This window comes from Centropristis striata, chromosome 7 (genome assembly GCF_030273125.1).
Source record: "Centropristis striata isolate RG_2023a ecotype Rhode Island chromosome 7, C.striata_1.0, whole genome shotgun sequence".
NCBI lineage: Eukaryota > Metazoa > Chordata > Actinopteri > Perciformes > Serranidae > Centropristis > Centropristis striata.
This window is the reverse complement of record NC_081523.1, coordinates 5,811,402-5,837,346: the sequence shown is the minus strand read 5'-3', so window position 1 is coordinate 5,837,346 and position 25,945 is coordinate 5,811,402. Positions and strand designations below refer to the sequence as shown.

At 37.3% G+C, this 25,945-nt stretch overlaps 1 protein-coding gene and 1 long non-coding RNA gene across 7 annotated transcripts in view; one reads left to right on the top strand and one right to left on the bottom strand.

The window, feature by feature from the left end:
- The window catches only part of susd2 (sushi domain containing 2), a 109,093-nt gene that overhangs the window by 8,160 nt on the left and 74,988 nt on the right, over nt 1-25,945 (bottom strand). For all 5 annotated transcript variants that reach the window (XM_059336600.1, XM_059336599.1, XM_059336602.1 and 2 more), the window contains 6 exons: nt 24,818-24,961; nt 21,461-21,613; nt 20,202-20,453; nt 17,309-17,587; nt 16,479-16,655; nt 787-883 (listed from right to left, as the gene is read on the bottom strand). In XM_059336600.1, the coding sequence (XP_059192583.1) occupies nt 787-883; nt 16,479-16,655; nt 17,309-17,587; nt 20,202-20,453; nt 21,461-21,613; nt 24,818-24,961 (1,102 nt within the window). The remainder of the gene's footprint in view (nt 1-786; nt 884-16,478; nt 16,656-17,308; nt 17,588-20,201; nt 20,454-21,460; nt 21,614-24,817; nt 24,962-25,945) is intronic.
- LOC131974351 (uncharacterized) lies at nt 14,375-20,254 on the top strand. Of its 2 annotated transcripts, none has more exons than XR_009394660.1 (3): nt 14,375-14,513; nt 16,471-16,596; nt 20,183-20,254. It is a non-coding gene; the product is annotated as an uncharacterized LOC131974351 (long non-coding RNA). The 2 variants fall into 2 exon arrangements; XR_009394659.1 differs by having other exon boundaries at nt 14,375-14,517.

Below are 25,945 nucleotides of genomic sequence, written 5' to 3'. Positions count from 1 at the left end.
TCATCAAAGGTGCGTTCACAAAACAAGCAGCACACCCACAACGAGTTGGTAGATGAAGAGCTGCAGGCGACGGGCTGCAAACCTGCAACTCCTCACTGAGGTAACCACCTCTGTCACGACTGTTGTGTGTGAAAACAGTGGCTGCACTGTTAACAGTTACGCCACTTCTTCCTCTGTAGTGTTGTAGGAAGTGAAACTATATTTATATCGTGGGTAGTGAAATAATTACAGTGACGACTGGGTCATAGAAACTATCTATAAATGCAGCCTTTTCATTTAATTTCAGAGAAAGAATCTATCTGCAGGAGCAATCAAGTGCAAAAGACGACATCTGAAGAGGACATTATGAGTCTGATTTAATATTTGCTTCTTTTATATTTCCAGGGTTTTCCCTATCATTATAAGGCTTATAATATAAGGTGCTGCACCCAAACTTAAGCTGAATGAATGAAAAATCAATGTGTAGATCATAAAAAATGACTACATTTTACCAGATGATGACCTTTTACCTTTTTTTGTCAAGTTTTATTGAAGCTTTTGGGCGTTGCTTATGTTTTATCTGCTCTACAGACACTTTTCTAACTTTCTGAACACAGATATGGTATAAAAAATAGTCCAAAATGAAGTAAAATTGCATATTTTTGATTGTAAGATGTAATACGTTCACAGACATGCACCTACAAACCTTGGCAATATGCTGTTTTCTTGTTTCCTATATTGGATTTTGTAGCACAAGCAGAAATGAGGAATTGATTTTTCCGTGATGCGAGTCATGTATGAACCCACCTGTCTTGTTTCCTGTTGTGTAGGTGGATCATTACTCCCATTGTGACCAGTGCAGAGAGGGAACCGACAGCGCCGAGCACAAACCCCACGTGATCATCTGTGGAAAATCATACCGACACAGAGTTAGTCACTGCTATCAGTCATTCCACACAACACATCCGTCCTCTGCAGCTTTTATTTTCTGTATCGATATAAAGCAGGAGTCTCAAACTCAAATTACCTGGTGGCCGCTGGAGGCAGTATCAAAATGACCAAAAAAAGACACAAAATTATTTAAAAAAAGACACAAAATGACAGAAAAAAACTAAATTACTTTAAAAAGACACAAAATGACCAAAAGAAGACACAAAATTACAGAAAAGACACAAATGACCAAAAAAAGACACAAAATTACAAGAAAAGACACAAAATTACTAAAAAAAAGACACAAAATGACAGAAAAAAAAATAAATTACTTTAAAAAGACACAAAATGACCAAAAAAGACACAAAATTACTAAAAAAAGACAGAGTTATTAAAAAAAGACACAAAATTACCAAAAAAGTAATTAAAGGGACCTTCCACACACAACACAGTAAAGTGCCATTCATATAAAACTCACATTAAACTTTCATATCAAGGTGAGGGCCATAAAATATCGTCATGAGGGCCACAATTGGCCCGCAGGCCGCAAGTTTGAGACCCATGATATAAAGTAAAAAGTGGGGAGCATTGATGTTCAGTAAAAAGAGCTAAAGAACTAAAAAGAGGAAAGATCAGCCGGGGTTTCTTTGAGCAAGGCATGTGGTGGAGGACTGTGGCTGAAGCTCCAGGTAAAGGACGGTGGAACAGTTTGGGCTTGTATCGAGGTGTGGCTGAAATGTTTCATGCAGGTTGAGTCTGTTTGATCTGGGTAAATAAAGGATTAAGGAGCAAAAAAAACTTGCTAGACCAATCAAGGGTTTTTTCTGTGAACATGGTAGCCGTAGTGGTGGCATATGGCTGTTATAGCTGTGATTACAGTCAATGTAGATCAGGGGTCTCAAACTCTAATTACCTGGTAGGCAGTATCAAAATGACCAAAAAAAGGCACAAAATAATAAATAAAAAAAAGACACAAAATGACCCAAAAGACACAGAATTACCAAAAAAGACAACATTACTTTTTAAAAAAGACACAAAATGACCCCAAAAAGACACAAAATGACCAAAAAAATACACAAAATTACTAAAATAGACACAAAATCATTAAAAGACACAAAATTATTTAAAAAAACACACAAAATGACTTTAAAAAAGACACAAAATGGCTTAAACGCACATGGACCATCCATTCCACTTCCTCTATACTAGGCTATGTATTGTGGGCTCATGTTCTGTATAGGTGGAATATGTATATATACATGTGTTGTGTTGTGTTGTGTTGTGTTGTGTTGTGTTGTGTTGTGTTGTGTTGTGTTGTGTTGTGTTGTGTTGTGTTGTGTTGTGTTGTGTTGTGTTGTGTTGTGTTGTGTTGTGTAGTGTATATGTTGGCTGCTGGAACACCTAAATTTCTCTGCTGGGATGAATAAAGTATTTCTTATCTTCTTATCTTATCTAAAAAAAGACACAGAATTACCAAAAAACACACAAAATTATTAAAAAAGACACAAAATTACCAAAAAAAGTAATTAAAGGGACCTTCCATACACAACACGGTAAAGTGCCATTCATATAAAACTCACATTAAACTTTCATATCAAGTTGAGGGCCACAAAATACCGTGACGAGGGCCGCAAGTTTGACACCTATGAATTAGAACATCTAAAAGTTTCCTTTGGGTCTTGGCAAGTTCAGTGAACGGCTTTCCAACTTATTTGACTATTAATACAGTATACTGAGCCAGGAGTTATTTTATTAAGACAGGCAAGCATACCGACTCTGTTCTGGGGAAGAAAATTATCAAAGTAAGCGTCAGCCCTTAACGCATGAATGCAAGGACATATGTCAAGTGTGGTGCTTGTTTGCCAGGTAGGCACTGCAGGTGCTGCTACTTTAAAGTGTCATCAGCCGTGGAACATCAAACACACACATGCATGCAGAGCAGAGTGAAACACACACCCTTTTGTACACACAGTCCCTCAAGTTTCTAAACCAATCAGTTTGGCTACACATGGCCAGGCCTCGGAGGCTTCAAGCTGCAGGACGCTGCAGCCTTCAGCATCAGTGTGACAAGCTGCACACAGTATAATTGTAGCGGGAGCATGTGGAGGACTGGCAGTCAATCAGTGTTAACATTCACCTTTTTTCCCCTTTTTCTCTGCTGGCAAAGCCCCAAAGCTATCCCATTACTCCACTGAACCCCCCTGCATTGATCAAACAGTAAAGCTCCAGGGAGCAATAGCACTTAGTTTGGACCATTTCCCTTCCAGGGAGAGGGATTAACACATGACAGACACCACGGGGCTGGGCTGAACAAGCTGAAGGTGAAACAGATGGAAGAGTGTATCATTCTTCCCCATCATCTTCTCTTGGATGCAAATACACTCATCAGACACTTTATTAGGTACACCTGTGCAACGTCTCGTTAAAGCAAATATCTAATCAGCCAATCACATGGCAGCAACTCAACGCATGTAGCCATGTAGACGTGGTGAAGACGAGCTGCTGGAGTTCTTTTCTTTCAATGGTCTTTTTATTGATGACAAGGCATGTATAAGACAGTCACTGTACAGGAAGAAAATGTTTGATTTTTTTTGTATAACATCCAACCATGATACAACACAAACAACTGCCCTAACATCCGAACGTAGACATACAGCCACTGACATAAAATTTTAAATGGACAGAGTAAAATAAAAGAAAGATATATATATATACACATACATACATACACATACATTCATACACATACACATATGAGCTGCTGGAGTTCAAACCGAGCATCATAATGGAGGAGAAAGGTGATTTTAGGTGACTTTGAATCAAGGCTATTATAGTTAACGAGAAATAACGAAAACTAGAATTGAAAAAACATTTTCGTTACCTTAAATAAAGATAAAAACGAGAGTTTTTTAAAAAACGATAACTAATTGAAACTGTATTTTGTGGTTACAAAACTAACTAAAACTGTCCTTCGTGTTCGTCTTTGTCAACTTTTTTCATACGTGAGCAAAAAATTTTTGGTTGATATAACATCCATTTCATCTATCTGGTTTTATGACTTAATAAACTTATTGGGGCTGAGATGGATCAGACAAAGGAAATAAAGTCAACATTTGTTGTGACTTTATTGAATCCCGCACCCAACAAATACCCCATTGCAAAAAAACTAAAACTAACACTGAAACTAATAAAAACTAAACTAAAACTAAGCATTTTCCAAAAAATAAAAACTAATTAAAACTAGCAAAATCACTCTACAAACTAATTAAAACTAACTGAATTTGGAAACAAAAAAATCAAAACGAAATTAAAAATTTAAACTGCTGAAAAATCCAAAACTATATAACCATGCTTTGAATGTGGCATGGCTTTTGTTCTGCGTATTTCAGAAACTGCTGATGGGATTTTCCCACACAACCATCTCTAAGGTTTACAGAGAATGGTCCCAAAAAGAGAAAATATCCAGTGAGCGGCAGTTCTCTGGGCGCAAAATGCCTTGTTGATGTCAGAGGTCAGAGGAAAATGGCCAGACAGTAACTCAAATTACCACTTGTTACAACCAAGGTCTGCAGTAGACCATCTCTGAACCCACCATGAAGCAGATGGGCTACAGCAGCAGCAGACCACACCGCCACTTTATTAGGTACACTGAAAAAAATTTGTTTTTCCCAAAAAAGTTTTTCCACACAGAAAGTGTTTGTAATCTTTACTTAGGCTGTTTCTAAAGTAATATTTATTTAATAGAACCACTTATTTTTTTTAATGAAAATACACAAATAAATTGCAGATTCACTGATGTCCCTCAATTACATTTTACTTGGAAATATCAACTAATTAAGCCAATGAACTGGTTTAGTGAATATTACTTGGAACAAATGATTCAATTTACATACAAAACTGAGGACACATAATAACAAACAATCACTAAGTAATGCACTACATGAAAAACTGCTATTTTTAAAGAAAAAGCACTGAATTTGTATTTCTTTGTAGAGTTTATATAGATGATTGAAATAATAATATAATAATAATAATTACAGGGCCAAAAAAAACTTTTTTTTCAGTGTGCATTTTACATGTAATTCCTACAGTTTGCTACAAATGAAAACAGTTTCTGAATCCCCTTTCTAGTGTTTATCTCCCAAACAGATGATAGCAATCAGAAATCCAAGACTGTTTTCCTAACCTTAGCATGCCCGTAGACCCCTGAGCTACATTCTTATCACATAAAGCATTTCTTAAGACAGAGATGAGTTTCTTTGACAGAGCTGATATCATCTTAAAATAATTCTGTTGACTTCTTTTCTCCCCGGTAACAGTGTGTGTCTCTGTACCGAAGCTACTGTTGTCATCTGATATGTGCACCTCGCCCCATCTGACCGAATGTGATGGGTGGAAGTATTCTTGGAATTTGAACCATGTGTCAGACAGCAAACTTTAAACTTCAAATGTTTCATGTACGAACTGAACAAGCAGCTTGTTGCATAAACACGTGTTAAAAAAACACAAAGCCAAGTAGGAGCCAACATAAACATTTTTTGTATCTAAACTGGCTCGGTGACTCTGTCAGGTCAGAGATTCACATCCAGACACCCTCGGAGGAGTTTATGAATATAAAGCCTTCACACAGCCGCAGCAGCAGCAGCAGCAGCTCTGGAAGATAAAAGTGTCCACAGGAATTACACTCAGCTTCAACAGCTAACCTTTCTTGTGGTCTGGGACCCTGAGGCCAGGTGTGTGTGTCGCTGAATGCAAACGCGTGTATCAAACTTTATATCATAGAGGGATGAATTCTGATGCGTGGGAGGCAGCAGGTCTTTAGGGGAGGAGAGCAGCAGAAGGGCCTGAAGATTAATTTGAGATGTGGCTCGGCCATGTTTGTTGAGTCACGAAACTGAAGAAAAATTAGATAAAGAGTTAGTGGACAATCACGGTTGTGGTACCGTTTATCTCTTATCAGGGCTTCAGTCTTTGTTGAGCCAGTTCAAACCAGGCGGCAACCTCCTGGTCTGAGCAGGGAGGCAAACCAGGAAGTGCCTTAAGTTGCATTCTATCGAAAATTCCAGCAGGGGGCGCGAAGTGTGGCTGCAAAAACATTTCTGTCCATTCATTTCAATGCAAAATGAGAAAACTTCTCACTTGATTTATTACCTCAGAAATGTTTTTTAGGACAACACTATGGTCTCAATCACTAGTAAAAAATCTTCTTCAAGACAATCAGATGTTAATAGTGTAAATAATGGCCCCATTTAGAAGAAAATAGAAGATAAAGAATCGTATGATTTGGGGCGGGGCTACCTTTGATTGACAGGTCACTAACAAGGCGAGCCGTCATCAGGAGAGAAGCAGAACAATGCGTATCCACGGCAACGTGTCAATAAAGTTACATATAACATTTACCGGTTTGGTCTCATAACTTTGACCCTTTCACTGTATTTTCACTTAATGACAGTTTATTTGAATGTTTTGTTCAGTAAAAATGTCTTGTTCAGCGTTTGGTTGGACTAACAGACACTCCAAGGAGTCGCTGCTCAGTTTTCTGAGGTCAGTAATGAACATTTAGTTTTGTTTTTTGTCAACATTAGCATCCCAGTTAATGCTCCAGTTAATGCTAACATGAGTCAGTCAGGTTGAGGTGTAGAGAGGCTGTAGTCAGTGATCAGATCCCTCTCCTCCTCCACAGTCCAGATATGGTCATGCTTCCTGTATCGGAAACAAGATGGCGACGAGTGTAACGCTGAACTCGATGCTTCCAACAGGCCACAAACCAAGAGGTGACGTCACGGTGACTACATCCATGATTTATATACAGTCTATGGTTCACACACAGAGAAACCCTGGCGCTGTTGAACTTTATTCATAGTAAAGCCCTCAGATTTCTTAAAAGTTTCCAACACAACACAATCAAAAACAGTAGCTGTGTTGAAGCACATTTGAAGCGAAATTTTGAAATGTTGAAGAAAAGAAAATGTGAATTGGGGCATTTCCATCAACTTGTTTAGAGCGAATAAAACAAAGCTGCATGAATGTACTTTGGTCAGAAGTTTGGCAGTGTAATGTGTTTCTGTAGGCTAATCCGTCAGTAAACAGGAGGAGAAGAAGAGGCTGCTAATGGAGAACTTTGGCCAGCCACGAGACATAATGGAGAGAAGATGCCGACAGTGGAAACAGCTTCTTCTTCTTTTTGGTTTTCCAGCAGAGCACAAACAGCTGATCAGTTATGCGAGTTAAATGTTCTCTACGCCAGAACTTACTCTGAAAAAGTGTTTCTATCTCCTGCACATTAACCATTTTTCAAAAAAGACAAAAACCACCTCAAGCGAGTGCAAAAACTTTTATGTGCATTTTTGAAAGTTTTATTGAATGTTGGGGTTTCCATGAAACTTTTCTCATGCAAAATCTTCAAAATGCACATAGAAAATCACTGATGAAAACAAGACTTTTGTTGAAGTTTGTAGCGGTTGCATATGGTAAAGGGAGTGCACTTATATTGCGCTTTTATCCAAAGCACTTCACACTACAGACTGCGCTCATTTAACCATTCACACACACATTCATACTGGTGTTAGAGGCTACCAGGGCACACTGGTGCCACCTGCCACCATTGGGGATTCATTCACACACTGATGAACGCAGCATCGGGAGCAATTTGGGGTTCAGTATCTTGCTCAAGGATACTTCGACATGTAGGCTGCCATGGTCGGGGATCAAACCACCAACTTCCGGTCAGTGGGCGACCGATCTACCAACTGAGACATATCGCATATATCTGGGAAGCAACAGACCTGTCACTCAGATTTAGACCTCACCACAGCACAGAAGCAGCCTTAGATATGGAAATGATCTGTGCATAAACACAAACTCAACATAAGCTGCTTCTTAATCTTGACACTTTCATCACGGCACTCATTTCGATTGGAAAAGTGGGAAGAAAGAAGTTGTGCAGGTATGGTTTTTAGGTACTTGAGACGGATTTGACTGTAATTCCACAATCAGACAACAGCGTCCACTCTACAAAGAAACCAGCAAGCATGTTGTTCTTGAGAGTAAAACGCTACTTGTAATGAAAGAAGAAATAGGAAATAATGAAAGTGATAGATAGAGGTGGGCATTGATTTGACAAAGCGGTGAAGCAACGGAATTACAATTTCCGTGTGCATCACGTGATGCCATTCGGCCCAGAAAGACTTTTCTCATTGACGTAGATTTTTTCAGAGAAACGTCTGTAAATCAATGGATAATTATTTTCGAAACATCGGACGAAATTACTTATTTCACTATCATAATTTGATCCATACAGTCCGATCACATTAAGAAAGTCTAGAAAAGCTGTAAGATAATAAAAAAAAAATGTTTTATTCAAGTTAGTGGGAGTTGCAGACGTTGTAGTGGTCTGCATGTAATGTACAAATTCTGTTATTCGCAATTAGCTTGCTAACCGGAGATTTATTCTTTATTCACTTCTTATGTTGCATCTCCCACTATACGAATACATACTTCCTACGGGCACTGCACTAGTATTTTTGATGCACGGAAGTCAAACTTTTTTTGGCATAATGCACCACTGAGCAGCTTCCATTGGGAATAAGCAGAACCCGCCTCCAACACTGTATCCAGTTCCCTTTATACATCCATGGGATTAAGGCGAGGAAGCCTGTCTAGTGGACCTTCTCAGGCAGAGACATGTGTACATGAACAGAAATGGCCTCATGAAGACGTAGATGTGAGGTGGGAGCAACGTGACTTAAATAAGCTGCATTTCCAACCACCTCTGTCTCTCTCTGTGTCATTCTATCGCAGGGGAATCTGAGAACAGCACCACAGGCAGAAAATTGAGTGAGGCTTTGTCTTGCAACACACGTCACTTTTTCCTGTGAAATCGCTCTATCCCTCTCTGGCAGCTGTCACCTTTCCTTTAATCACTTCCTTCTCCTCTGCGCAAGGAGCTCTATTAATATTATAATGCCATCAAGGTGGGGTGATCATGTTATTGGTATGCATCTGATACTCAACAAGGGCTATTGTTTTTCAGAGGACCGTGACAAGACGCAGCCAACCTAGTAAACTCTATAACCTTATAGTTCTCAAGTCTCCCATAGCTCTGTTTGTGCTCGGCTCAAAAACACTCCAAGGACTTTCTACGGAAACCCCACCCTCACCTCTACAACACTCCTTTATTCCAAGCCAAAGATATTACCATTGATCATCACAATACACCACACCCCGTCTAAAAAAAAAAAGCACATTGACGGGTACGGCAGCAGGTTATAATCCATCTCAAATAGGTGGGGCTTTTAGTGACGGCAGATAATCCTGCAGAGATTCACTTTTAAAGGAAGGGACTAAGGCCCTGCGCCTTGGGTAAAAACGCTTGCGGGTAAAAACGACAAAATATTTTATCGGAAGTGCCTTTCGTTTAGACGGTGACGGCGTTTTGGGGGCTTAAAAACGCAAAAATCTGAAACCACCCTCCAAAGTGGAAAAGTTAAATATGCTCCGCCGTATTGTGTCCGTCTACACTGCCAAGACGCAAAAAACTCTGCTCAGATCTGCTCGCGTCACGTATGTGTTTACGTCACATACATGCCCCAGTACAGGAAAATAAACAAACGTGGGATTATTTCCATGTGTCGGACCTTCAAGCTGCTCTGGCAGCTCTAACAAACTTACAGGAGTCTTTCCACTAAATGTACAGGATATGTAGAGATAGTATTAGTGAACAGAGAAGGATCTGTAATTACCTCTATCACATTTTGGATGCAGCAATTCGTCGGAGGCGAGCCAGGCGGCTGTGAACGAGACCTGGGAGATCTAGTGATGGTGGATAACTTTGTGGAAGGAGTAGCTGATGAAAATGTGTGGCGTGAAAACTTCTGCATGCCCAAAGATGCTCTTATCGCTTTAAGTGATGCCGCCTGGCTGCATACAATCGAATTTCACACACTTTTGCGTCACCGTATGCAGCAGATTTCCTCCCGAAAATGCTCGTCTAAACGAGGAATAAAAAGTGAAGACGCGACGCCACTTTTGCGTCTTCTGTTCAGACCGTCCTCGTGTAAACGTAGCCTTAGTGTCACAGCTGCTGGCAGGCGCCACTTCCACATCGGTTCGTTAAAGCGACTCGGAGAAGACATCAAACTGGGTTCAGTGGCATTTGTAGTCGAGCAGCACAATGGTTTTTATCTCGACTGTGATTACAATTCTCTGGCCGCTCAACCTACACATGATGCAGCAGTGATTCATATAAGAGGCGTCTCCTGCTCCGTCTGTATTTAGTGTTGTTCACATGGCCAGAGGTCACATCTGAACGGTGGAGGTAACAGCTCATGCAACACCTGCCACCGAGCCCCTCAAGTCATGTTGGCAGTCGTTAGCTCTGATTTGTCTAATGAGAGTGTCGGAGCAAGTGTCATCATTGTCACACAGCTAAGAAGAGCCAGCTCTGTGCGTGGGTGACAGCTGAAGCTCCACATCACACTGTATGACTGTGTTTCTTTCAAGGTTATAATAGTTTTGGATTTTTCATTAGTTTTAGTTTTAATTTCGTTGTGATTTTTTTGTTTTCAATTTTGAGTTTACTTTACTTTATGTTTTAATTCGTTTTTATTTTTTGGAAAATGCTTAGTTTTAGTTTAGTTTTTATTAGTTTTAGTGTTAGTTTTAGTTGTTTTATAATGGGGTATTTGTTGAGTGCGAGATTCAATAAAGTCACAATAAATGTTGCCTTTATTTCCTTTGTCTGATCAGTCTCAGGCCCAATAAGTTTATTAAGTCATAAAACCAGAGAGATGAAATAGATTTCATATCAACCAAAAAGGGTTTTTTTTATGAAAAAAGTTGACAAAGACGAAAACTAAGGACATTTTCACGATAATTTTAGTTAGTTTTATAACCAACAAATACAGTTTCAGTTAGTTATCGTTTTTTTCTAAAACTTTTTATTTTTATTTTTATTTCAGTTAACGAAAAAGTTTTTTCAATTCTAGTTTTCGTTATTTCGATAGTTTTTGTTAACTATAATAACCTTGGTTTCTTTACATCTTTTCCCTTTCTGTTTATTACGGTCAATACATGTCATTAAAACAGAAGTAACAAACCAGAAAAAAACATTGTTCAAAGTAAACAATAAGTAAACAGAGAAAGAAAATTGATAATAGACATTTGGACCGAAAAGGCTGAAGCATAGCTAATTACACCTACCCTGTTACAAGTTAATTTAATAATTAGAAATGTACAATCTGTTATTTATTAATAAAACTTTACATGTGTCATGTCACATGTAAGACCGTAGTTATCTCAAGAAAGAACCACATCACTTGAACTAAAGGAGCTATATAGATGCTTCTTAACCAGTATAATCTTTTTATTCAGAGGCTGCAGAAAAAGCTCCAGACCTGAGGAATCCATCGCTACCAATCATGTCATGATATCTCAACGGGACGCTACGAAATTAGGCTAAATTCTGCCGGGGGGAAAAACTGACTGGCCATTTTTCTGACCTCAAGATATCTGGAAAATTTATTTTATGGGTACCAGCAAGTCTCCCCCTACAGACATGCCACTTTATGCCAATGACATGCAGTTAGGGGCAGAAACTATGCTATTTCTCATGCAGTATAAATGTGTCATTTTGCCTTTTCTATTTGAGGATTTCTGCATTCTACCCTCGACATTATTGGAATTACATAAATTAGGTATGACTGGAAAGCTGAGATGCTTCTGCATTAAATGAGCCCATCTTTATTCATGTGTGATCATCTTAGTCCCCGTAGCAGCACTTCATTGTAGTGAGACGACTTTCTGAAAAGCAGTAAAGTATTAAATGAGCTGCTGTGACCTCTAGGATTCTCACAGCCTCGTGAAACTTTACAACCACAAACTAGACACGTAGAGCGTTCAGAGGATGGACCGCTTGGCTCGTCATCCAATTGCCAAAACATGCAATTCTTGCAGAAATCTCTTAAAATGTCAAAAGTTCTTGAAACCAAATCACAGCATGGATTCTTCTATGGTGTTCCTCAAGGCCTTAGTGTCATTATGTGGGACGTTGGAGGGATTTTTGACGATCCTCAAGTGGTCAAAATGGTTGAATTTTGCAAAAAATATGTGTAACAAATGATGTCAACCTAAAAATTGATGCAACAACTTGAGCATGGACATGGTCTTCATATCGTTATGTCATTATGTTAAAAGCCCTTTTACACAAATTATTTTAATTACTTATTTTATGACTAGAATGCAACTAGAATGCATCTCAAATTTATTTTCATCTACTGTTAACCTGTTAACCTTGGCTTTCTTTTACTTTTTTTACCCCTTTATTTTTCTTTTCTATCTGTTTTTGGATTTAGTTTTTATTACTATTTTATTGTTTTACTGTTTTTTTTTTAGTATTTTATTGTTTTTATTTATAACTATTTGTGTATGATTGTATTGTATTTTAATAACTGTACAGCACTTTGGTCAACTGAGGTTGTTTTTAAATGTGCTCTATAAATAAACTTTGACTTGACTTGACTTGACTTGTTATCTCCCCTTGAAAATACCCTATTTCCCACCCATGGCCCTCTAAAAAAAGAGGGTTGAATGCTAAGGGGTTAAACTTTCTGTCTGATTAGTCACTATAGCAAGGCCATAAAATTAACATATGGCATTTTTTTTCCAAGATAAAGGTGTGAGAAAGCATGTGAGTGGGAAGCAAAATGGAAAATGAAATAAATCCCCCCACAGAGAGAATCACCTGGCTTAATAAGAAACAAGTCTAAACAGCTCCGCGATGGATAACTAAGTTATGAAACTAATATGTTTGCCTGAAGAAGAAGTGGAGATCGATTGTGTCCAGCTGTGACCCAGACGGTTGTCTTAAAATCTGCCATATGAAGTCCATTCATCCCCGATTACTATCAAGAGGAAGTCTTTGTTTGCAGCTCTAACAAGGAGAGGATGGAGGACAGAGGTGAAGCCATGAAGGGATGCAAGTAGAGGTGAATCACAAGTCAAGTGCCTTCGTTTCTCTAGTTCCTCTCACTTCACTTAACGGTTGGTGAAGCCAAAACCTTTGGATTTCTTGAGAGAATGTTTCCTTTTTAGTCTTCCCTGAATAAAGATCTAATTTCATCCAGTCTCGCTGTGCTCTTACAACTTATTTTAACCCTCTGGAGTCTCCAAAAGCTCCAAATCCAGACTTCTTCATCACATCCAGACTAGAAAACAAAGCAGCGTGGAGCCCTACTGTAAATTTACCTCTAAAGTTCTGGCTGTAAACTCCATGAGGCCAGTTTCAGTTTGATGATGATATACCAAGTAAAACTGGAGACGAGCTCAAATATATTTAGTATAAAATGATAGAACTGGATGGAACCCTCTTATATGTTAGATTTGCAACCTTTGTTCACATTTGCAATATTTCAATTTTTTTACTGCGCATGATAGTGTTCAAGATTCAAAATCACATTTTATGTTGGACTAAAGGACTAAAAAAAGACACAAAATGACAAAAAAAAGACACAAAATGACTAAAAAAGACACAGAATTACTAAAAAAAGACACAAAAGGACCAAAAAAGACACAAAATTACTAAAAAAGACACAAAATGACTAAAACAGACACAAAAGGGCCAAAAAAAGACACAAAATGACTAAAAAGGACACAAAATGACTAAAAAAGACACAAAAGGACCAAAAAAGGACACAAGATGACTGAAAAAGACACAAAATGACAAAAAAAAGACACAAAATGACTAAAAAAGGACACAAAATGACTAAAAAAGACACAAAATGACTAAAAAAAGACACAAAATGTCAAAAAAAGACACAAAAAAGGACCAAAAAAAGACACAAAATGACTAAAAAAGACACAAGAGGACCAAAAAAAGACACAAAATGACTAAAAAAGACACAAAATGACTAAAATTGTTACGCTAAACACACAAGACACAAATAAAATAGTCCCACTAGAATAAAACCAGAGTTGATGACAGGATCACACACAATCACAAGATCACATTTATGTTGGTTTTTCTTTGTTTCTTTTTGGTTCAAAATATTGATCCAGTAAGTCAGAATAAAAAATCAATTATGATTAGGTCATATAGGTGAGGTTGAGCTGAAAAAAAATATACCAACATGGCATTCAAACATTTTTAAGTGGTGTATACAGGCAGGATGAAAAGGATTCAAAAATGGACTAAATAGCCCAAAAAGACTCCATAGAGTTAAAAGGTTTTCTTCAACCAGTCTGCTTTACATTACACAGCACCACAAAAAGAGACATTAATCTGCCATCACATTTGGAATTTAGTGGGAAATACTGCCACCTGATGGTGAAAGCTGGCAACTACAACAATACTGTGAGATTTCACGGTGGTGGTGATGAATGAAATCATTAGAGGGACCCAGGTGCTTCCAATTTACAAACAGAAAGCCAAGCCAAGCCAGGTTCAGAAGTTTACAGCTTTGTAGCTAATGGTCTGGACTCTATTGAATCTTTGCTTTCAAAGAGACGGGATGAGAAGAAGAGGATTTCCAAAGTCCCTCTCAGTTTTCATTAGAGGATGCTGCCAATTGTACTGAATATAAAGCATGTGAGGAGCTTGTGACTAATAAGTAAGTAAGTGACTTTATTAATGTAAGGCCTCTTTAGAGCAGTCGTGGGAAAAGTTTCACAAGTCGATTGAATAAAAAAAGTATAGCACATACTTTACACACTGATTAGAATGATACAGAGAGAAACAGACGACAAGTGAACAAATACAGAAATATGTATTATACACATGTGGATGGCTTTGCTTGCCAAAACGTGCAATTCTTGCAGAAATCTCTATAATGTCACAGCATGGATTTTCCTTTGATATTCCTCAAGGTCTTAGCGTGTTTATGTGGTACTTTGGAGGGATTTTTGACAGTTATGAAGCGATAAAAAATTGTTAAATTAAGCAGCAAATTTGTGTAACAAATGATGTAGATCCAAAAATTGCTGAAACAAATTATGAAACATAATTGAGCATAGTGAGCATTCGTATAGGCATATAATAATGTTATAAGCCCTTTTACACCAATACTTTTTAATGAATTACTGACTAGTGACCAAATACTGATTTAACATATTTTAACCTTATTTAACATTATCCATGTTTGTAATAAAAGTATGTTACTAGTAAGCCATTTGTTTTCTATCCAGTATTATATAGTAGTAGTCGTTAAGTAGTAACCTGGGTTTGTAATGAAACAGTTATTTTACTTTAAATAGTAAAACATTTATTTCATATTTTCAGTACTGTGCAAAAGGCAGGTGTGAAAAAAATGCTGTAAAATAAGAATGCTGACAAAAATAAAATAGTTAATAGTTTATTTTTATCAATTAACAAAACGCAAAGTGAGTGAACAGAAGAAAAATCAAATCAATATTTGGCGTGACCACTATTTTTGCCTTCAAACCAGCATCAATTCTTCAAGGCATTTTTTTCCACTTCTGCATAAGACTTTTGCACAGTATTGTATATATTTATTGACTGTAATTTTTTTCCCCATATGTCATTGTTATGTGCTGCAGGAAGGGGCTGTTATGAAACCTTTGCCTGTTTCTGCTTAAGAGTAAGCAGATTTTTTAATGATTAAAAATTATGTAATTCAGATTATGCTCTCCACAAAGTTGTTAGTAAGTAATCAGTTGTCCTCTGGGATTGATTTGCAATAAACAGAGCTCATGAATGCATTGTTATCCTGCAGCTGACTGAAAGTACGAGTTCACTACCACCTAATATTTACAGATATCAGGGTTTTTCCCTTTAGGAGCAAGGAGCAAGGTTTAGGAGCACCACCTAAGCCAGGGGTCTCAAACTCTAATTACCTGGGGGCCGCTGGAGGCAGCATAAAAATGACCAAAAAAAGACACAAAATGACCAAAAAAGACACAAAATGATAGAAAAAAACCATAAATTACTTTAAAAAGAAACAAAGCGACCAAAAAAAAGACACAGAATTACCAAAAAAGATACAAAATTGTTTAAAAAAGACACAAAATTACACAAAAAAGACACAAAATGACCAAAAAAATACACAAAATTACTAAAAAAAGACAAAAAATTATTTAAAACACAAAATTATTTTTTAAAAAAAGGACACAAAATTATTAAAAAAAGACACATTATCTAAAAAAGACACAAAATTAGCAAAAAAAAGTAATTAAAGGGACCTTCCACACACAACACGGTAAAGTGCCAATCATATAAAACTCACATTAAACTTTCATATCAAGGTGAGGGCCACAAAATATCGTCACGAGGGCCACAATTGGCCCGCGGGCCGTGAGTTTGAGACCCATGACCTAAGCCGAAAACAAAAAATGTCTCCCCAAAAGACTACACAGATATGGAAATAAAAATGGTAAAAAATGATGAGAAATTGCATTTTTTTTCATGGAAAATGTAACATTTTGTACATTTGGTACCACAAACCTATGGAAAAACTAAATATGAGTTTAAAATATGGTGCTTTTCCTGCACACATTCCAGTAGAGTTTATTGAACTCGACACAAGCAGCTGTTTGTTTTTCTTCATAAAGGAACCAACCTGTGATACAGTAGGGCTGTTCTCCGGTCCAGGAGCCGTCATCCAGACAGCTTCGCTCTGTTGAACCGTACAGTATGAAGCCTTCGCTGCAGGAGAAGCTCAGAGTGGTTCCTTTCAGGTAATGTTTCCCATTCTTCATCCCGTTCCTGGGCGTGGGGAGCCATCCACACGACACCACTAAAAGAAAAAAAAACACACATACAAAAAAATAAATCTATATTAAAACTTTATGCCACTTGCAACAATTAAATTTTCATTTTCATTTTTTCATTTATCCTTTATTTATTTCTCGAGGAATCACTGAGGGCAAATATCTTTGAAATATATGCAGATGTATGAAAAAAAGAAATTAATAAGTTGCTTTCGAATAGCTAAAATGTGTTATATTACCCAAGGAATAGAGTAGGATAGAGAGTAAATTTTAACACTTAACATTATTTTTAATTTATTTATTTTCCCTTATTTATCTGGTTATTTTCTTTTCTTTATTATTTATTTATTTATTATTATCTTCTTTTTTTAACATTTCTTAAGGTACAGACATTTTCTTTGAATTGTTGTGTCTAATTTTGTAAGTTTTTTTGTGCATAATTTTGAATATTTCTTCAGCTGTGTTTTGTGTTTTTTGTTCTGTTTTTGTTTGAAAAAAATATTATTATTATTTTCCCTGCACAGTTTTTTTTATTTTTTTATTCATGACTGACAATCATTAAAAACCTGCCCTGAAGGCCTGCCATTATTGATTATTAATTTAAATATTAAACAAGCAACAATAAACATCAGTTTATTGATGCAGTTGCACACAGATCTTGTGTCACGTGGTCCTGTACCTGGTTTCAGAGCTTCCACCAGGCTCAGGTGGTTCTGGGAGGCCCGCAGCGTGGCGTTTCCCACCGCGAGGCTCCCAGTGGTCAGGGTGTCATATTTACAGAACTCTGCTCCTTCTCCAAAGCACACGGCCAACATGTCGGCCACCAGGGGGTCAGCAGGACTCTCAGGGAGGGAAAAGGCAGGAAGGAAAGCAGGATCGTGGCTTGGTGGGAAATAGTAGGTGTCCAAAAGGAACTTAGAGTCATACGTGAAAAGGGACGACTTCTTTGAAATGTTCCCTGTGGATACAAAATAAAACACAACACCACTTAAATCAACTACAAGAACTTTTTTAAACTGCTTATAATAAAATTGTAACTTAATGTTGCCTTTATATGACCTACATTGGCACCATTCACACCATGATTATTGATGCATTTTGAGGCTTAATTTTTTTTAAAATGTTGGTTTATATCTAGTAAGGTGGGTCAGAGGGGGTTCCAGGCTCTGTTTTTATCTAGTTTATACACATTTTTCTTCACTTTTTTTGGAATCAGGGTTATACACCAATATATTAATTTATGTTGGCAGCTGAAACAAAGCTTATTTTGTTTCGACACATTGATATTACAGTTACTAATCTTACAAAGCAACAAATAGATAACAGCTGCAAACAGTGTGTTTAAAAAAAGAAAGAAATATTCAAAATAAGTTGCAGACACGTGGGAAGATTAAAATTTAAAATAGGAGAAAATACCAGACCTTCATATTACAGTAATGCATGTTATTTTAAGTGCCTTTGGAGTGGAGAGAAAACATACATATGTACTATATTTATTTATTTTTTCCTCCTGTTGCCTTATTCATTATCTTATATATTAATTTTATACATTATATATATATTTTTTCTTGCTCATCAATTTTAATTGAATTTAATTATTATTATTTTGTATTTTATTTTATTATTATTATTTATTTATTTATTATTATTTATTTATCCAATTACTATCCGGAGTTGTATATTGTATAGAATGTAATTTGCTAACTGAAGAAATGACAATAAATATATAAATCACACAACAACAACAACAACAACAAAAAAGTTGCATCTTTCTTTAACTTTTAGTTAGTTATCTAGATCAAGATCTTTACTAAATGGTGCTTGTTGAAACACTACCACTATTTTCCCACAGGAAAAAAAAAATAAAGTTTCAGACTGATTTTAAACCAACTGAAATGAATGTCAGCAGTGGTTGTGGCAGTTAATTCAGTAACTGAAACGTTTTACCCAATGCAGTGTAAGGAAAGCACAATAAAAACATGTCTAAGACTGTGTAAACAGAGAGACTGACTAATAAGCAGCTTATTGGGTTTTCATAGCAACTGAACAGACATGTCTAACCACATTTATGGGAATTATTGCCACAGCAGCACATGTTTGACCAATCAGACCGCTTGGCTCAAACTACCTTTTTTCTAAAACATGGAATTAAACGTAAGAGAATATAAGACACGCTATAATTTTGAGATAAGAACATAACTCTGAGAGATCAGTGCAGGACACAAACAGCATGCCGTCATGGTTTTCTTTTTGGCACACACTTGATGCAGACAAAAATATCAGCAACAATAAATCTATTAGTTCACACAAGCTTAAGCTGGGTGTTTGCTGTGCTCACACTGAAGCAAATGTCTTCAGTTAAAAGGTCAAGCGCACCAAAAGTCAGCTACTCACCCGTTTTGAGGGACATGAGCTGTAATTAAAGCTGAGACATTATTATCATGTATGAATGCGGTCTGGCCCCAAGAGAAGTGGTTTCTCATGCAGTGCATGGTCACAGCCGCTGATATCTCTCTGTAATCTATTAAAGCTCAGCTAACTCCAAACATATGCCTTGTTTTCTTTCTGTTCACATTAAAACATTTGTCAAAGTTTAAGCCAAACGTGGCTGGTGTGTAGCAGCCGGTTGTACTGTTAGGACACAATCATAAGCAGTTAATTATTAGCAAAACACGCAATCTCCAATCATCTCTTGCATGCAACAGACACACATTTAACAAGTTTGATGTTGATGTTGCTTTAGAGTTAAAAGTGATTATTTCAGCACTGATCTATTTAATTCATGGGCTTCAAACTTGCGGCCCCCGGGCCAATTGCGGCCCTCGTGACGATATTTTGTGGCCCCCACCTTGATATGAAAGTTTAATGTGAGTTTTATATGAATGGCACTTTACCGTGTTGTGTGTGGAAGGTCCCTTTTTTTTTGTAATTTTGTGTCTTTTTTAGTAATTTTCTGTATTTTTTTGGGTCATTTTGTGTCTTTTTGTTCATTTTGTGCCTTTTTTAAAGTAATTTAGTGTTTTTTCAGTCATTTTGTGTCTTTTTTGGGGTCATTTTGTGTCTATTAAGTAATTTTGTGTATTTTCTGGTCATTTTATGTCTTTTTTAAAGTAATTAGTTTTTTTCTGTCATTTTGTGTCTTTTTCTTAGTAATTTAGTGTCTTTTTCTTAGTAATTTAGTGTCTTTTTTAAAGTAATTTAGTATTTTTTTCAGTCATTTTGTGTCTTTTTTTTGTCATTTTGTGTCTTTTTTTTGTCATTTTGTGTCTTTTTTTTTTTGTAATTTTGTGTCTTTTTCTAATAATTGTGTCTTTTTTAGTAATTTTCTGTATTTTTTGGGTAATTTTGTGTCTTTTTTTGGTCATTTTGTGTCTTTTTTTGGTCATTTTGTGTCTTTTTAAAGTAATTTAATGTTTTTTCAGTCATTTTGTGTCTTTTTTTAGTAATTTTATGTCTTTTTTTGGTCATTTTGATACTGCCTCCAGCCGCCCCCAAGGTAATTTGAGTTTGAGACCCTTGATTTAATTGATGTTTTCTGTTTCACAAAAACAAGTTCAGTCTTCGACACTCACAGCCAGCTCCAAAATTGAAGATTTCCTCCGGCGTGGCGTCAGCCTGGGAGATGACGGCTCCTTGTTGGGTCATCAAGTCATCTGATTGGTCGGAGTTCATCAGGCCGAGGAGACCCTGAGTGAGGTTGGTAAACTCTGTTGGAAGCAGGACGGTCGCCGCCATGGCTCCTTCATGCACACGAACCTCCACGCCGACTCCAGAGAGGAAGATCACCGTCACATTGTGAAGACTGGGGGCGAACACAAACACTCCTAGAAGAGAGACAGCGTGGTCGTATTTTAACACATCATCCCTTCAACTAAAGATGGAGAAAATATTAAAACATGCATGTGTAAAATGCACTTGACACTACATAATGGTATCAGAATAATGGGACACAGTAGATGTCTATGCAGTTAAGGCAAAACAAGGCAACATTCAGCTGCACAGAATTATTAAACTAAGGTTGTAAAAGAACAATGTGACATTTGTTATGCCTGGTTTGGTGACTGGTAGGAAATCTCATCACAAGAAGTGGGGAATAAGGACTGATTACAAAGTAAAAGTGTTTATTCTCCATCTTAACCTTTACATTAAAAATAAAATAAATTAAAGGAGAGGGAGAAGGTAAAAAGATAATAATATTTCATTGTGTAAAGTTGTTTAAGGGATATTTCAAGTTTTTTTATGCAAAGTGTATAAGGTGCATAAAAAGTTATTTTAGCCATCCAAAAAATGTAGACTATATTTATAATATATTCAGACAGCCCTGTTTAAAGACAGTCAGACAGTTTTAAACCCAACTGAAGCTGAAGCTGACTCCTTTGACAAAAACAGTAATTTTATCTTGCAAAACACCGGAGTTGCAGGTCTACCACTGCCTCCATCGGTAAGTTTCTTTGTGTTTTTGTGTGACTCAGGCGTTTTAAATGGTTAGTTTGGATTCACTAAAGTCACACAATAATACAAAAAAACTACAAGACTGAGGCAGGTGTGGACCAGCAACCCTGGGTTCTACGGGGTAAAATTTGTGTTTTTGTCGATGGAGTCTGGTGGCTTTAAGAGAGTATAGAATGGCTTTAGTTCGCCCTGTGTGATTTGGATTGGGAAGGCGTTATCAGCAATAACCATTATGATAACAGTGCACTTTTTTGCACAGTGCAAAAAAATCCAAATTATCCCTTTAAAATGGGCCTAAAGCCATCCCTTGCTATTACAGTAACAAATTGATGGTACAAAATGAGTGTGCAGCTGGTCAGCAGAGTCTAAATCATCTCACCGTGCAGGTCCATCCATCTTTGCTCGGTGAAAGTTAAGACCTTTTGGTTCCTCAGCACCTGAAGGTGGCGCTCTGCGAGACGCACCTCGATGACATCAGAGGTTTTCTCCTTCATAGCGACAGATGACAGCCATGTAGCTTTGGCCGGAGAACCTTTGTGGTCGACATAAACATCACATGGTTAAAGATATGTAGTAATGTTACTATGTAGCAAGTATTCTCAAGTCAAGAATGATTTTATCACTGCCCAAGTCTCTGCAATACCAAATGATCCAGATGTTTGATTTTACTGAACTAATGAGGGGAATATTGATGACATCTGGCCATCTGCAGTCACTTGGCCCTTGGCTGTTGTGTAATGGTTCCGAGGAAATTCTTAACAATGAAGCGAACATCTGTTCTTCTTCACCACATCTGACCCCAATAGATACAGAGCAGAAAACAAGAGAGGAGCGAGGAAATAGGCTGTCGTTTCACAGTGCCAACAAGTTTCACTCACACGAGGACCTGACATCACTGCGCCAAAGATAAGAGGGAGCCATGAATGCTTCTTAAAGCTGAATTAGGCAGGAAACTAGAAAAATAAATAAATAAAAGGCCGCAATGGGAGAAGAGTGAGGACTCCTCTTCTGCTAAGAACTTTTGCTTCACTGTATTCAAAACGGTGGCTGGGTTACAATCATTATGTTTCTGAAAACAGTTGGTGAGAAACAGGGTTTCACATTTGATCAGCTGTTTGATTTGATGGTTTGACCGCCGTTCTCGTTGACAGGATCAACAGCTGTGACTGAGACTTGGAGGATTCTTGGATTCTTTCAAATGCAATAATAAGATGCAGAGTAGCATGATTTTTTCCACTTGTGTATTACTGTCAGAACAGTTTTAAACAAATATGACGAAAACATCTTTATACAAGTCACGAACTGTAGCTTTAAGAAAGAAAATAGGACAAACACTAGCCACTTTATTCATGTCATAACGAACATTAGCAGTCAAACGTTTGGACACCTTCTTTCCGAACCATTCAATGGTTTTCCTTAATTTTAATTTTTCCTTTTATTTTCTGCATTGTAGATTAATATTTAAGACATCAAAACTATAGACGAAACAAATAAAAAATGATGTAGTAGACAAACCAGAATATGTTTTATATTTTAGATTCTTTACCTTTTGTTTAATGGTCTCAAACACATTAAGAAACTCCACTAATTAACTCTTGACGAGGTGCACCTGTTAACTGAAAACCATCCAGGTGATCAGCTCATCAATCTGACTGAGAGAATAACAGAAGTGTGCAAAACTGTCATTAAAACAAGAATCTAAAATATAAAACATGTTCTGGTTTGCTTAACACTTTTTATTTCACTACATAATTTCATATGTGTTCTGTCATAGTTTTGATGTTTTAGTATTAACAATGTTGAAATAATAACTATTAAAAAACGTGTGTCCAAACGTTTGACAAGTACTGTATGTACTAAAGAAAAAAATAAGGAATTTAATCATATAGATATATATTTTTGGGCAACACATCCTTATTGTGATCAAAAAAGATCAGTGTCACCAATTCAGTATCGGACCAAATGTGAAATATGGTCACAATCTTCACTTCTATATTCCTCAAATGTGCTTTTGCAGAATATTGATGATGATGTTGCAGTGATGCTGACCTTTAAACTTCTGGGTATAAAACATCATAATTTCATCATGTTATCTTTTTTGTACGAAATGTTGTCAGAACTAGTGTCTGAATTGAGTTATGGCCAAAAACATGTTACGTGAGGTCGCACTGACTCAGACCTTCCACCGTCAAATTCAAAGTCCAAGTGGATGTTTGTTCCAAATTTGAATAAATTGCCTCCAGGCAGGGTGCAGGGTGGTTCACATGGTGGAACTACAGGTCCATCTCAAAAATTTTGAATATCATGAAAAAGTTCAATCATTTCAGAAAGTGAGACTCATACATTATATAGATTCATTACACATAGAGTGAAATATTCCAAGCCTGTTTTTCTTGTAATTTTGATGATTCTGGCTTAGAGATAATGAAAACACTAAACTCAGTGTCTCAGTATAAAGTAGAATATTGGTGGTGAGTGTAATGTGCTGGTCCTGGGTCAGTGGTGGTTTGGGGCCATGTCCTCTGCTGCTGTTGGTCCACTGTGTTTTCTGAAGTCCACAGTCAACATAGCAGCCATCTAGCAGGACATTTAGAGGAGGAGGAGGAGGAGGAGGAGGAGGAGGAGGAGGAGGGGAGGAAGTCCATCTAGCAGGACATTTTAGAGTCTTCATGCTTCCACAAGCTCTTTGGAGATGCTGCTTTCATTCTCCAGCAGGACTTGGCACCTGCCCACACTGGCAAAGGTACCAAAAGCTGCTTCAGTGACCATGGTGTTACTGGGCTGGACTGGCCAGCAAACTCCCCATAGGAGTCTATGGGCTGTTGTCAAGAGGAAGGTGAGAGACACCAGATGAGCTGAAGGCTGCTATAAAAGCAACATGGTGCTGTAGGCTGATCTCCTCCATGACACCAAGTATTAATGCACTAATTCATGATTCAAAAGGAGCCAAACCAAGTATTGATGGAGAGAAATGAACAGACTTTTCAGAAGCATGACATTTGTGTTTAAAATATCCTTTTTTTTAATTGATCTTATGTAATATTCTAATTTTCTGAGACACTGAGTTTTGTGTTTTCATTATCTCTAAGCCAGAATCATCAAAATTACAAGAAATACAGGCTTGAAATATTTCACTCTACGTGTAATGAATCTATATTACATAGGAATTTCACTTTTTGAAATGATTGACAAAAAATATTGAACTTTTTCACAATATTCAAACTTTTTGAGATGTACCTGTATATGCTAAAAAGAACGAGTCCATGCTGCAGCCGTCCAGGTTTGATTAGAACCTGCAGCTCTTTACTGCATGTTATCCTTTCTATCTCTCTCTCTCTTACTTTTCCATCCTGTCAATCTACACCTGCATCATAAAAAACATCTAAAAAAGAAAAAGAAATTCCCTCCAGGCGTCCCTCAGATATCACGTTCATGAGACTGGGACGGACGTGCATACCGACCATCTGAAAACAATGCCTCTGGCCGTGGGTGTCGCTGGTGCAGAGGCATAAAAATTCAGAAAGAAAATACCAAGGTCATTATGTCTGAGCAAACTCTGAGGCAGGCGATCAATCATGTGGCTGATAATAATAAAAAAATCCATAAAAGAACACATAAAATAATTCCCTCTGAAGAAGTCCTGGAACAAGTTTCATCCTAACAAAGCTGCTACAGTAGTCCCATGGGGAGGGAAGAGGGGACACAGACGGGGCTTTCACATCTAATGTGGACTCACCGTTCTTAAGTTTCACATGTTCTGTTCTGGCCTGAACACTCAGCTCTCTGTCTGGCGAAGACACAAGGCTGTACTCTCCTTTACCGTTGAAAGTGTAGCTGAGGCCGTCGAACGTTATGAAATGCGGATCCCCGAGGACGACACCTGCGAGGCATCGAGAAAACAAATCAGTGATGAGTTTACACCAAAAACACATTTTTGCACAAGCGTTTTTATTTCAAACAGCCCACAGCTGATCTCTCATTCTCAAAGCAGGATGCAGCTCACAGCTGCGTTTATAGTGTCTTTGAGAACTGATGGTCAATTGTGTGATCTAATATATTTCCACATTTTAACCTTCAGCTGCTGTCTGGTAATTCATTTACTGTTTGTGTGTGTGTAGTCATGCAGAGGCAGTTAAACACAGATTAACTATTTCTTGCAGTTTGTGATGTGTGTTTGCGGTTTTAGTTTCACCCCACAGTGAGATACTGAAACCAGAGTGAAGGCTTTTTATTCTCCTATAAACAGGTTTGATAATATCCTTTTCTGGTCCAAAATTATAATGACAAACAAACAGATTTGAGTCACAAAATCGATTTGACTGTAAAACACTTTTCACACCTTCTTGCACGCAGGAGAAAAACTTTCCATTTGTTTTATTTTCAGATGTGAATGTTGGCTAAAATAACGAACCACACACTTTAAGGATCAAGGGAGCTAGCAGAGCAACTGATCTCAACGTGACTCACGTGCATGCAGCCGGACCGGCAACCACAACAAAGAACAGAGAAAATAACAAAGAGCTCAGATTTAAAGACACACGGAGGGAATGTAACTTTATTCTCTGGTCTGAATGCCAATACTTCACTATATTTTTACATGGGAAATAGTTGTTTGCTGCTATATCATAAATATTGCTCTGAAAGTCAAATACTGCACCTTTAAAGTCCAGGTAAAGCAAAAATATAGATGTGATCTGAATATTCCACACAACAGAAATAAGTGTTCGAAGTACTTTTTTTTAGAATTGGTGGTAGATAGCAGGACAACAATAAATGCCACATAGAAGTGGTGACATCATGTGAAGGCTGGTCAAAAATATCTAATAAAAATAACTTAATTATTCATTTTTTAATTATTGAATCA